This window comes from Chrysemys picta, chromosome 1, assembly GCF_011386835.1.
Source record: "Chrysemys picta bellii isolate R12L10 chromosome 1, ASM1138683v2, whole genome shotgun sequence".
NCBI lineage: Eukaryota > Metazoa > Chordata > Testudines > Emydidae > Chrysemys > Chrysemys picta.
In genome coordinates, this window is record NC_088791.1 from 2,480,919 (window position 1) to 2,495,165 (window position 14,247).

At 49.1% G+C, this 14,247-nt stretch overlaps 2 protein-coding genes across 7 annotated transcripts in view; one reads left to right on the forward strand and one right to left on the reverse strand.

Moving 5' to 3' along the window:
- Positions 1-14,247, forward strand: part of RBM28 (RNA binding motif protein 28) — a 308,732-nt gene that overhangs the window by 34,363 nt on the left and 260,122 nt on the right. The window lies entirely within an intron of this gene.
- Positions 199-14,247, reverse strand: part of GARIN1A (golgi associated RAB2 interactor 1A) — a 29,387-nt gene continuing 15,338 nt past the window's right edge. For 4 of the 6 annotated variants that reach the window (XM_065592172.1, XM_065592081.1, XM_065592117.1 and 1 more), the window contains 3 exons: positions 13,460-13,599; positions 13,107-13,186; positions 199-612 (listed from right to left, as the gene is read on the reverse strand). In XM_065592172.1, coding sequence (XP_065448244.1) covers positions 428-612; positions 13,107-13,186; positions 13,460-13,599 — 405 coding nt within the window. In that variant the 3' untranslated portion in view covers positions 199-427. Of the gene's footprint in view, positions 613-1,615; positions 12,223-13,106; positions 13,187-13,459; positions 13,600-14,247 lie in introns of those variants that run through there. The other 2 variants (XM_065592229.1, XM_065592276.1) reach the window with 2 other exon arrangements.

The window sequence follows — 14,247 nt, forward strand, 5'->3', positions numbered from 1 at the left end:
CTAATACTCATGCGGGTGAGAGCCGTCCCACCTTGGGATGATCCCACTGAGAAGGGCAGAGGACCAGGGAAGGGGCCTGTCCCCCCAGCCTGGCAGAGGTGTGAGCCAGGGGCCGTTGTGCCTCTAACATTGCTTTCCCCGGGTCCTCTGCAGGTGTCTCCTGGGTGTGTTTCCCCTGGCTGCTCTGAGCCAGAACCCAGTGTTGGGGGCCGTGTTCCCAGGGGTGCCAAGCACTAAAGAACACCCAGAGGCTGCCAGCGAGAACGCACTTCCGCTGCCACAATGCATTTATTACGTTTGGGATTTCCCAGTCAGGCACTACCGGCCCCGGCAGCCAGCACGTCCTCCCCACCCTCAACGCTCACGCCTGCCCCAGGGCTGCCCCGGAGCCCAGCACAGGAGGCACTTTCTCTCGGGGGGCTGGTCCCTACTGCCGACCTGCAGCTACCAAGCTGCTGAGTCGAGACAGGGGCAGCAGCCCGGCAGGCGTGTCTCGTTCCCACAGTCCGTGGCACTTGGTATCTAGCCAGCGCAGGGCTGTCCTCAGGCTGGCTTTCTCTCCGGTGTCGCTCGGCCTGTCCCGCCGGCACCGCTCACACACCGCCAGTTTCCCTAGGAACCACAGGAGGAGAGAATGCATGAACTCAGCCAATTCTTTTCAAACTCTTGGATGCAAGTTATCTGGTCCTGATGATTTAAAAATATTCCACTTTCCTAGTTCGTAGAATCACAGAAACCTAGGGTTGGACGGGACCTTGAGAGGTCATTTAGTCCAGGCCCTTGTGCTGAGGCAGGACGGAGTAAACCTAGCTCATCCCTGACAGGTGTTTGCTTCACCTGTTCTTAAAAACTTCCAATGACGGGGATTCCACAACCTCCCTTGGAAGTCTGTTCCAGAGTTTAGCTACCTTTAGAGCTGGCAAGTTTTTCCTAATACCAACCCTAATCTCCCTTGCTGCAGATTAAGCCCATTGCTGCTTGCCCTGCCTTCAGCGGACACGGAGAACGATTGATCCCCATCCTCTGTCTAACAGCCCGTAACATAGTTGAAGACGGTTCTCGGGTCCCCATTCGGTCTCTTTTCTCAGGACTAAACATGCCCAGTTGTTTGACCTTTCCCCATAGCTCAGGTTCTCTAAACCTTTCGTCATTTCTCTGCTCTCCTCTGGACTCTCTCCATCTTATCCCCGTCTTTCCTAAAGTGCAGCACCCAGACCTGGACACCGCATCCAGCTGAGGCCTCCCCAGTGCCGAGCAGAGCGGGACAGTTACCTCCCGTGTCTGACATACAACACTCCTGTTAATACAGCCCAGGATGAGATCAGCCTCTTCGCAGCTGCATCCCGCTGGTGCCGGATCTGTAGTTTGTGAGCCGCTGATCTCCCAGCCCCTTTGCGCATGCCATCCCTTGGACAGCACAAAGCCACCAGGAGCATTATGTGCCATATCACAGGGGGGCTGGGACGTTCCCCTGGTGTTATCCGGACTGGTGATCTGCTGGGTCACTCCAATCCTTGACTCTGGGAGCCAGCCTGACCCTGCTCTGCTGTGAGAACCCCCACTCCCGGGCTGGTCACACAGAGCCTCTGTTGTACTTAAAGTACTGCACAGGATCTTTTCAGGGGGAATAAGGCAAAACGCCACATTTATTAGTAATACATGTATTCATTAACACTGTATTATATGCATATAATATATTACACTTACACTCACACACACACACAAACACACTCCGTCTTGTTGTTACCAATTAGTTGCTCCCCTTAACTTCACTGGCCAGGTGAGTTAGATGGGGGAGGGGGTGGAGCCGGGCTTCTGCCGATCCGGATCGATGCTCCCATGTTGACAAGACGAGACCCGGGGTCCTCTGCAAGACACCTCACTTTTATAGCAGCTTTCCTCTTATGCAAATCTATACCAGATTCAAACTCTGTGTCTGTGTCCATTGGTCCTTTGTGCTGCTTTCTTTTGAGTGTTGTCCCAATGCTGCAAAGAGGGTGTTTCCAAAAGAAGGTGCTTGCTTCTAACCCCCGAGGCCGTCGGTATGTCTGCTTGTCTTTAATGAGCCCACTTGACACGTTTTATTGTCCTTGGGTCTGGCTCCCAGCCCCTCTCCAACAGTTGAGGCTGTCTGGAGGTGCTGCCTTCCATGCCTTGCTCATCCACACCTCATTCATTCAACAGGGCAATTGATTAAGAGTGGGGGGGGAGAGCTCTTGTTCTACTGCTAGCAAAAAGAAATTTTTCTTCTATCTTATTCTATTCTTAGGGGCTATAATATTATACCAAGGGCAATGCAAAGTTTCTAAATGAGGCTTTGATACAAAGTCCCATGAAAACAGAGGTCACACGTGGGTAGACCCACCACAAGGTTATATGAAGAGGCACAATGTAAAGTCATATGAAAATTATCACAGATTTATCTACACCTCGACATGTAAGCTGCTCCCAGCTACGTGCGTGAGCACTTTTGGCCAGCCGCTGCTTGGATTGTGCAACCAAATGACACTAGACGATATCTCCGGTCCCAGACACAACCCTAGGAACCTCCGTCTTGCAGTGTCCAGTTATACCCACCGGACGCTACAAGCTTATATGAGTTTGTCAATTTAACAACGAAATTGATATGTACCAGACTTGTTATCCTAAGGGGAGTCTCTGACACGCTTCAAATCAAACACACTGCTCCAGGTAGAACAAACAACTGTAAGCAGAGTCAGAATGAGCTCTCCGCTGACATCTGGTGGTGAGCTGTGGAAAAGGACTTCAGGGGCTCATCTCGTTTGCATGGGCACACCCACCCTGCCTAGCACGATGGGACTGCTGGCCCAAATGGTCACTTTGGCTGCTCTGGGACCCCCAGTCTCTTTGTTACTGGGGCAGGAGTAATAAAGGGTTGTTATCCTGGTTATGGAATCAAGGACAGTAGAACTGTAATTGGCATTTAATGACTGAGGGACTCGCCCTCAACTAAGCAGCACTTGCTAGGCAAGGGACATGGGTTCCAAAGCCCAATAAATTGAGTGTGTAAGTGCATCCTCTTTCTCTCTATGTTTCTTTGGAAAAACCTCAAACACCATGTTGACCCTGCTCTCTATTGTGTAGTAATAAAGCTACTTTAGACTAACTTAAGAGTCTGATGACTGTATCTAGATATTAGACTTACTTTGGGCTATGTGGTTCTAATGCAGGAAAACTATCTGGATGCATCAACAGTGAGGCTCCCCTATTAGCAGCTGAAATCACTGAGAGCTGTATTAAGTGGGTGGGGCTGAAGATATATTAGTGAATGCCTAGGGGAGAGGTGTGGCTGGCAAAGACTGCAGCAGAAGCCCATGGAGAGGCGTAGGGACCGGCCATCGAGGGCCCAAGCAGCCGAGAGTGTAAGGTGCCTCCATACCTTCCACCCAGGGTGGGAGGTGAACTCTGCAGATGAACCTCTGAACTCTGGGGCTGCACTGACCAAGGACAGCAGCTGTGAGTGGGGTGACTTTGGGGTTGCTGGACTTAAGACCCTGAGGGGAAAAGGACACTGCCCAACTTACTTGGGGTGGGTCGTTTGCTCATGGTATGTGTTTATGAATCCTGTTTGTGGTGTTTCCCCAACATAATGCCGCATTGTTTCCCTCCTTTATTAAAAGGCTTTTGCTACACTCAGAATCTGTGCTTGCGAGAGGGGAAGTATTGCCTCTTAGAGGCAGCCAGGGGGGTGGTGTGTAATTGTCCCAGGTCACTGGGTGGGGGCTCAAGCTGATTTTGTGTTGTATTGTTGAGAAGGAACCTCTAGATACTGAACCTGGCCCTTGTTGCTGCCAACTCTGATGGGCAGAAGGGTTACACAAACAAATTTATTAATTACAAAGATAGATTTTAAGTGATTATAAGTCAAAACACAAGAAGTCAGATTTGGTCAAATGAAATAAAAGCAAAACACATTCTAAGCTGATTTTAACACTTTCAATGTCCTTACAAACTTAGATGCTTCTCACCACAGGCTGCCTGGTTGTTCTTCAGCCAGGCTCTCCCCTTTGATCAGCGCTTCAGTCGCTTGGAAGTGGTGTCTGTAGCTGGAGGTGGAAGAGAGGAAGAGCCTGGCAAATGTCTCTCCCTTTTATCATGTTCTTTCTTCCCTCTTGGCTTTGCCCCCCCTTCAGAGTCAGGTGAGCATTACCTCATCATAGTCCCCAACTGACCAAGGGAAGGGGGGTGACTTACTCAGAGTCCAACAGATCCTTTGTTGCTGCCTAGGTCAGCGTCCTTTGTTCCTGTGAGGCTGGGCTGGGTTTGTCCCATACATGCTGTGACAATGCGGTTCTGGCGGAACCCAACTGAGAGTGCCAACTCAGGACAAATTGCTCAAATAGGGCAGTTACAGCCCAAGGCTGGGGTTTTTTCCACCTCTAAGGCAAACCAAACCAGCCAGACTAAGAGGACTTCAGTCTCACCCCACTGGCTAACTGCAAGTCTCACAAGCAATCTCCTTAGATACTCCAGTTTCCCAGTATTACCACCAGTACCACTCGTTATGGGGACAAATGGTTATGAAAACCAATACCCCAGTAAAAGAAAAAGGTTCTCCTGATCCCAAAGGACCAAGCCCCAGACCCAGGTCAATATATAAATCAGATCTTACCCACAAATCACGCTGTTGCCAATCCTTTAGAATCTAAAATCTAAAGGTTTATTCATAAAAGGAAAAAGATAGAGATGAGAGTTAGAATTGGTTAAATGGAATCAATTACATACAGTAATGGCAAAGTTCTTGGTTCAGGCTTGCAGCAGCGATGGAATAAACTGCAGGTTCAAATCAAGTCTCTGGAATACATCCCCCGCTGGGATGGGTCCTCAGTCCTTTGTTCAAAGCTTCAGCTTGTAGCAAAGTTCCTCCAGAGGTAAGAAGCAGGATTGAAGACAAGATGGAGATCAGGCATCAGCCTTATATAGTCTTTTCCAGGTGTAAGAACACCTCTTTGTTCTTACTGCGGAAAATTACAGCAACATGGAGTCTGGAGTCACATGGGCCAGTCCCTGCATACTTTGCTGAGGTACAAGGCGTATCTGCCTTCTCTCAATGGGTCCATTGTATAGCTGATGGTCCTTAATGGGCCATCAAGCAGGCTAGGCAGAGCTAATCTCAGCTTGTCTGGGATGTCACCCAGAAGCATAGCATAAGTTTGCCATACAGACAGTATAGAGCCAATATTCATAACTTCGACTACATCACTGATACACACATATAGACAGCATAATCATAACCAGTAAACCATAACCTTGTCCTAGACACACCATTTGACCCCCTTTATACAAGATTTGGGTGCCACTACAGGACCTTGGTTGCAACAATGATCTATATGGTCCCAGTTTATGTCAATGACGTCACACCCCCAACGCAAAATTGATGCAGGAAGGGATGACACAAACATCACTGACTGCATCCCAAGAGCTCCCCATCCTGGGTTCTGTCTCACTACAGCTAGTATTGGGTTAGAAGCCATACCAGTGTATAACAGGAATGGTTTATCAAAATCATGTTCAACCACATGATTGAACCTCTTTACAAACTCAAGGTAACACTTAGTTAGAACAATAGTGGATTGGATCTGCTCTGGCAGCATGGTTCCTGTGTGTGCCATGTGATCTTGCCAAGAGCTAAAGAAAACTGCTACTTTATCCATACAAGCTCGGGCCAATGTTTGGAACCCAATTAACATCGAATAAATGCAGATATTAATGTTCTTCATAGTCCAGGAATCTTGGCATTTAGCCATGAAAGCAATATGGTAGTGTGCCTCAGTCTTCCTTTTCATACAGCACATTAGGTCTGGAATGTCCTTTCCCCTGTGAAAAGTTCCCATATTGTTTATATGCATTGCCTGTGAAACCCCAGTGTAACAAGGCCTTTTAACATAACGTGTGTTTTCATGTATTCCTTTTAACATGTTCAAGGAATTTTCCAAAAGATTAGGCACATTGTATATTTTTACAGTTTGTGGCAATAGCAACACATTAATTACAAAATTTAGCAATAACAACAAGTTCATTGCAAGTATCCATCTACAGTCATGTTTGTCATGCCACACCTTTGGCTCAATACCATTGGAGTTTGGGCATTTTAGGGTTAACCTGTGGCCTCCCTTTGCAAAATTCAGTTTTCTCTTTCCTCCTTGTCCTGCAGGATCAAACCCTGATTTCCCTTGCTTAACAGAATTCACTGGCTGATGGGGTGGGCCCTCTTTGCTAACAGCTATTAGCAAGTCCTTCCTTTCCCAGCCAGGCAAGTAATTTGCACTACCCCAGACCAGAGCCAGTCCACCAGTTTTCATATTCGTAACTGCTATCATCTCCAAGGCTGGACTCTGTCTTAAAGAGATACCACACAAATCCAAAGAGTCTGCGGGTGAGAGTTTGCTTCCTCTCCCCCGCATCCTCAAGCATTTAGCCATAAAACTGCTCTGCTCTGACACATCAGTAACCAAATCTGTCCTCAAACCCTGAAGCACAAACTGCTCATTTAAAGAATCAGAAAGGAGACATTCCTGTTCCAACACCATTGTCTCCCCAACAAGTTGGACCCACACAGCCACTTGGTTATAGGGATGCCTCAATCCCTTAACAACTTTTACTTCCTCTGAGACCTTCGCAAAGCTACCCACACTGGATCTTTTACAAGGAAAGTTAGTGGATCCCTTCACAACAGACAATTTTTGGCTGCTAGGAACTGAAACTTCCTTGATTAAATCACTCTCACACCCTTCAATTGCAGGGAACTGCTTGCACCGAGTACCATGAGGATTCCTTTCTCCAGGAGCTTTTCTAAGCAGCAATTCACCCCTCACAGAAATTCTGCCCTTACCCTCTTCACCTAGGGCTTGCTCTAAAGGCACACTTTCCTGAGCAACAACAGACTCTGTCTGGGTCTTACTTACATTCAGGATCACCTTTGGCCCATCAGGCAGATCTCTACACAATCCCCTTTCAGGCGAACCCATAGACTTCCTAGATAAAAGGTTAGAAATACTTCCCTTCTCTTTGCCACACACAAGCTTAGGAATATTTTCCTTTTTGCTACAAGTTGTTAAACTGTCCGTAGGTAACACAACCAAATTACCTTTCTGCTCTCCTTGTGCCCTGGCTAGGGTATCACTCTGATCAGACAGAGTTGTTACACCCTTCTCCAACCACACATGAGCAACAGGCAAAATACAAGCACCAGAATTGTTTGGTCTCTGGGATTTTGCTAAGCCACTAACTGGATGCAACCTAGTTACGGGGCCATTCTCCCCAGCAGATGCAAACTTAGGACCATTCCCTTCCTGGGCTTTAGTTGAATCCAGAACCAACTCTGAGACAACTAAATTACTCTCAACCATCACAGGCCGAAAGGCACCTTCTGTCTGCTCCACAGACAAAAAAGAGTTGGAGACGCATTTTCCTTTACTAGACATACGGTTTGGGATTTCATTTCCCTTGTCCCAGCACACCGGGCTGTTCACAGACAACTGCTTGGAGACTGGGGTAGCTTCCTCCATAGGCAAGTCAATACCCCTGACAGACACAGGCACATTTCCTTCACTGTCACTATTCTTCGCACAGGAAACAGATAAGGTATAGGGACACTCATCTTCCACTCTCCTTGCCTTCCCAAACTGCTGACTAGATAAAGCCATCAGCTCACAAGACTGCCTAGGCTCATCCAAAATCTCCTTGTTCTCCTCTCCCTTCGCTTGATCTAATTCCAGATTTACTTCTGAGACATTAGATAGACATTCAGAAACTTCATTCACAGCCAAACAGCTACTTTCCAAAGACAAACTTTTGGAGAAACCCTCCATAGGCACAACCTTAGGATCAATCCTCTCTTGTGCCTGGTTTGTATTAACTTGACTGACCATAGCTTTAATATCATTTCCAATCATAATATCCTTAGGGATTATGTCTTTTACTCCCACAACCATGGTGCCCTCCAATCCCTTCCATTTCAGGTGGATTTTAGCCAAAGGCACCCTGACAAAATACTTAGATAAGGCTACAACAGTTACCTCTTCACCTGGCAAATAATCTTCCTTCCTGACCAGACTTGCTTTAACCAGAGTAATATCTGCTGTGGTGTCCCTCCATGCCATACACCTCACTCCATTCACTTCTGCACTGCTAATAAACTCTGCATTATTTCCCCCATATTTAGCTTTAATGTGAGTTTTAAGGTCAAATCCTTCAGAGACCACAGAAACAGCATTTGCACACAGGGCACCAATGCTGGGCTCTGTGTGGTTTGCCTGTGAGTTTACAACAACAGGGTTAGCATTGGCCGTGGCATTTGGGGTTGCTGGTTTTGGGCTGCCCTTCAGTGTCGGGCAGTCTGGTCTCATGTGGCCCAGCATACCACAGCGATAGCATGTAACCTGCTGGGGATGTGAGTTCCTACCCTCCGGGCCCCCTTGAACTCCTTTAGAAGAATCAGGTTTATTTTTAAATCCTTCCCTCCTCTTGAACTGGGGAGAATGGTGATCAGTTTTCCCCGGGGTTTTATACCCTTCTCAAGCCCTGTTTTGGGTATGGGCATCTGCAATCTCTGCCGCCCGTAGGACTGACTCAGGGTCCCTGTCACACACAGCTGCTCTCACATTGTCAGGCACAATGTCTAAGAACTGTTCCAAAGTTATTAAATCCAGCAGTTTTTCAAAACTCCCATGAACCTTGGCTCCCATAACCCACTTTTTAACAAAACCCATCAGCTTATGAGCACATTCTACAAAAGTACAATCCTTAGACATTTTAAACTCTCTAAACTTAACTCTGTAAGATTCAGGAGTAACCTTGAATCGCCTTAACGCAGAATCCTTAAACCGCTCATAATTTAATGCTTCTTGTTCCCCCAAGTCATTAAACACCTCCCTGGCTTTTCCAGTCAGTCTGGTTAGCAGGACAGGCATTCGCTGACCCTCAGGGATCTGGTACAGATTGCAGAGGCGTTCAAAGGTAGACAAAAACTCCTCTATATCCTCAGTATCATTGTAAATGGGACACATCCTTTCCCAGTTTTTCTCATGGCGGGGGGGGGAGTGGAGTACCAGGTGGGGATGACTTTCTCCGCTCTTCCATTACTTGGAGCTGAAGTCTGGCCGTCTCCTGTTCCATCCTGTGAGTCTCCTGTTCCGCAGCGAGCAGCTCTAGACGCCCCTTACGAGCTCTCTCTTCTCTCTCATCAGCCTCCTTCTTTCTTTGATCAGCCTCTTTCTCTCTCTCTCTTTCTAACTCTGCTATTTTGTGCTTCTCCAGCAATCGAAGATCTGCTAGCTTCTGTTCATGCTCAAATTGCAGTTTACTTGTCACCCTTTGCAGCCTAATTTTTTCTGCATCTTCTGCAGCCTCAGGTAAGGGCTGTGCTCTTGCCCCCTGATCACTGGCTATTAGCAGATGTCTCAATTCTTCCTTTGTAGCTTTCTTTCTAAAGCTTATCCTCTTTTCTGAACACAAATTTTCCAGGGCTTTTTTGCCAAGTCCCTCATATGCTCTTTGCTCAGCCATTGCAGCAGCTCTTTAACCAACAAAACTCTCAATCCCAAAATTCAAATTTGGATAGCGTGGGGTTCTGACCCAAAGCTTAATTGACCTGGTTCTGTGGATCCTGCCGACTACGCCACTGTGACAATGCGGTTCTGGCGGAACCCAACTGAGAGTGCCAACTCAGGACAAATTGCTCAAATAGGGCAGTTACAGCCCAAGGCTGGGGTTTTTTCCACCTCTAAGGCAAACCAAACCAGCCAGACTAAGAGGACTTCAGTCTCACCCCACTGGCTAACTGCAAGTCTCACAAGCAATCTCCTTAGATACTCCAGTTTCCCAGTATTACCACCAGTACCACTCGTTATGGGGACAAATGGTTATGAAAACCAATACCCCAGTAAAAGAAAAAGGTTCTCCTGATCCCAAAGGACCAAGCCCCAGACCCAGGTCAATATATAAATCAGATCTTACCCACAAATCACGCTGTTGCCAATCCTTTAGAATCTAAAATCTAAAGGTTTATTCATAAAAGGAAAAAGATAGAGATGAGAGTTAGAATTGGTTAAATGGAATCAATTACATACAGTAATGGCAAAGTTCTTGGTTCAGGCTTGCAGCAGCGATGGAATAAACTGCAGGTTCAAATCAAGTCTCTGGAATACATCCCCCGCTGGGATGGGTCCTCAGTCCTTTGTTCAAAGCTTCAGCTTGTAGCAAAGTTCCTCCAGAGGTAAGAAGCAGGATTGAAGACAAGATGGAGATCAGGCATCAGCCTTATATAGTCTTTTCCAGGTGTAAGAACACCTCTTTGTTCTTACTGCGGAAAATTACAGCAACATGGAGTCTGGAGTCACATGGGCCAGTCCCTGCATACTTTGCTGAGGTACAAGGCGTATCTGCCTTCTCTCAATGGGTCCATTGTATAGCTGATGGTCCTTAATGGGCCATCAAGCAGGCTAGGCAGAGCTAATCTCAGCTTGTCTGGGATGTCACCCAGAAGCATAGCATAAGTTTGCCATACAGACAGTATAGAGCCAATATTCATAACTTCGACTACATCACTGATACACACATATAGACAGCATAATCATAACCAGTAAACCATAACCTTGTCCTAGACACACCATTTGACCCCCTTTATACAAGATTTGGGTGCCACTACAGGACCTTGGTTGCAACAATGATCTATATGGTCCCAGTTTATGTCAATAACGTCACACATGCCCTGATGAGGTGTGAACTGCCCCTCTGCTTTTGGAGAGTTTTTGCCTGGGCTTGCTTTAAGCCATGAGGACACTTTTTCAGCCTCATAACTATATACATGAAATTACAACCTATAACATAGAATCATAGAATATCAGGGTTGGAAGGGACCTCAGAAGGTCATCTAGTCCAATCCCCTGCTCAAAGCAGGACCAATCCCCAGACAGATTTTTACCCCAGTTCCCTAAATGGCCCCCCCAAGGATTGAACTCACAACCCTGGGTTTAGCAGGCCAATGCTCAAACCACTGAGCTATTCCCCCCCCCCCTTACTATAACATTACTATAACAACAATGCTCAATGCATCATGAGCCTTCTGAAGACACCCGACATGACAAACTTTGCATTGGATACCACACAATCATGTTATACGGATGAACATGGGGGTGCAGGGTGTTCCCCTGAGGTACAGAGTGCCACTCTCCTCTCATGAGCACCCCCTGTCCAAGTGTGTGTGCCTGCACACTCTCTCTCTCTGTTTGTGGTGGGTCGTCAGCGACTCAGCCCTCTGGCCAAGTCACACAGTCTGTATGTGAAATACAAATCAAACCCCTTCTGGGGTAAACAGTCCAACAGGGGCCTTTCTCTCCCTGAGCTCAGGTCTTTACTTAGTCCAGCAGTCTGTAAATGGTCTCAGCCCTGGTCTCGAGCCGTACCCCCAGGGCTCCCTCCCTGGAGGTGATGTCTTCCCCCTCTCCTGGCCTTTCTGGCCCCAGCACTCCAGCTGGGCCACTAACCAGTTCAGTTCCCCTTCCAGGTATGCATCAAAGTCCAGGCCACTTCTCCAGTGGCTAATGGGGCCTCCGGGTCCTAGCTCAGGGACCCTACGAATAGCAGCCATCTGCCACATACCTTTAACTAAACTGCTACAATTCCCTGGGCCATTTGCCTGTGGCCCCAACACATTCTTCACCCTTAACTCAGGGCCTTGGCCTGGCTGAGTCCTAGTAGCCAGTCCGGAGCTCTTTCTTGCTCCCCTGGCTCCTACCAGCAACTGCTCCCGTCCAGGTCCAGGAGGTCCTTCAGGCAGTCAGGAGCACCACCTTAACTCCTCTGGTTCCTGGCAGCAACTGCTCTCTGCTCTGCACTGCAGCTCCTTTTATATGGGCCTGCTGGGCCCAGATTGGCTGCTCCCTGCAGCCCCCTCTGATGGGATGCATCCCACGTGGCCTCTATAGGCCACTTGGAGGACTCACTTCCACTTCTTCTTTCTGGGATGGGGTGTGGTAGGACCCTGAGGCCGCCAGCAGGGTCACATGCCTCCATAATGTTCTGTCTTGAGTCAAGTCTGGAGTAGGATGCCTGTGAGGGACAGGTGTCTGACACCATCCAGCCATCGTGTTTTTGGTTTTCTGCCTTCTTTCATTGGATCAAAGTTGAAGATGGTTCTCACAGAGAAGTTGGCAGGCATTTGGAGTAGATGAACATACCACCTTAGAGACCATTGGGTGACTGTTTGAGAGAGAGCCGGGCCTGTTTCATTAGAAAATGTATCTTTTCATTCTACTTGGATTCACACCATTTGAGGGGTCTGATTTTTGGAAGATGCTTCTTCTAGATGGTGTCCAACTTCACTCAGCTATTCCCCATTTTGTATGTGTGCATTTGATCTTTCCTTCCTAAGTGCACTTGTCGTTAGTGAATTTCACTTTGTTGATTTCAGACCAATTCTCCACTTTATGAAGGTCAGTTTGAATTCTAGTCCTGTCCCCCAAAGTGCTTGCACCCCCTCCAGCTTGGTGCGACCCACAAATTTTATAGGCATGGTCTCTGCTCCATTTATTAATGAAATTATTTAATAGTCCTGGCCCCAGAACTGCCCCCCCACTAGAGACATCCTCCCAGTTTGATAGCTAACGGGTGGTTCTACTCTTTAAGGATATTTTTTCAACCAGTTCTCCACCCACTTATAGTCATTTCTTCTGGACCACATTTCTCTAGTTGGCTTATGAGAATGTCATGTGGGACTGTGTCAAAAGCTTTATTCAAATAGAGATAAGTCATGTCTGCTGCTCCCCTCCGATCCACTAGGACAGTAACCCAGCCAAAGAAGAAAATTAGGTTGGTTCGGTGTGGTTTGCTCTCAGCAAATTCACGTTAGCTCTCACTTATCACCCTCTTACTCTCCAGGTCTCCGCTGGCTTTCAACACAGCCGAAGGCTGCTGCCAGGGTTTCGCTCCGTTTCAAGGGCAGTTGTGGCAGTCACACTCTGCGCCAGTGCTTGGCCGGCCCGGCCGCCCCGTGACGGGCGATTTGAGAGTCTGCGTTCAAGCTTCGTCCCTGCATGACCTGCCCCGCTCCTGGGAGAAAGGGCTGAAGTGGGGGAACTTCTTACCTCCTGACCAACCTGGGGCACCCGATTCCTCTTCCCTGGCAGGAGATTTGCTCTGAGCCGTAAGATTCCAGGAGAAGAGTCTCGGGAAAGGGAAATGACATTGGTTCTAGTGTGTGCCAGTGCCTGTTTGCTCCCCTGGGCTGCACTGGGCAGAGGCAGCGCAGTTGGACCATCTCGGCCCTTTCTTCCCAGGAGCCAGTCCCCCATCCTGTACGTGTAACCGCCAGCCTTGGTTCCTCCCACCCAGCTCAGTCTGGGTTGCTTTCGGCAGGCGTGACCAGCTCCTTCACTCGCTGGCTGGAGAGAGGGGCTCTGGGAGGGGAGTTCAGGATATTTGATGGGAGTCCCTTTACCTTCTCTGGACTGAGCCGTCTGTCTCCATTTTCCCCAGGGCTGCTCCTGAGAGATGGGAGAGTGTCCCCGACAATCGCTTGCCCATCCTTGCCACCACGCTGCGACTGGCTCCCGAGGGCAGCTGGGAATCAGGCACCAGCTGCAGGGAGAGACCACGTGGTAACGCTTACCCTGATGTGTGTTTGTAAGGCAGCCATCGCTGTGCCACCGGGGCACAGCCTGTGTGGTTTGGAGCAAGAGAAATAGCACTCTGCAGCCACAGGGCTGAGCTCTCCGCTCGGTGCTCACCTGTCCCTGGGGGTCCCCGAGGGGATGTACTGGGATGTCTTCAACTCCAGCTTCGACCTCGGACTCGACCCCCAGATCCCCTACAGGTCCCACAGAACAAGGGGATGGAGAGGGGGCCCCAGGGCAGCCCCCTGCACGTGGGGACACAGAGGGGCCCCCAGGGCATCCCGGCCCCCGGCACGTGGGGACAGAGAGGGGACCCCAGGGCATCCCGGCCCCCGGCACGTGGGGACAGAGAGGGGACCCCAGGGCATCCCGGCCCCCGGCACGTGGGGACAGAGAGGGGACCCCAGGGCATCCCGGCCCCCGGCACGTGGGGACAGAGAGGGGACCCCAGGGCATCCCGGCTCCCCGCATGTGGGGACGGAGAGGGGCCATAAGCCTCCTTTCCCTCTCCCTGGCCCCAGAGCCCAGAGGGGCTGCCCTCGCAGCCCTGGAGTTATGAAGCCAGCGCCCCCTGTTCCTGGCCGTCAGGCTCAGTGTCCAGGCAGGGCAGTTG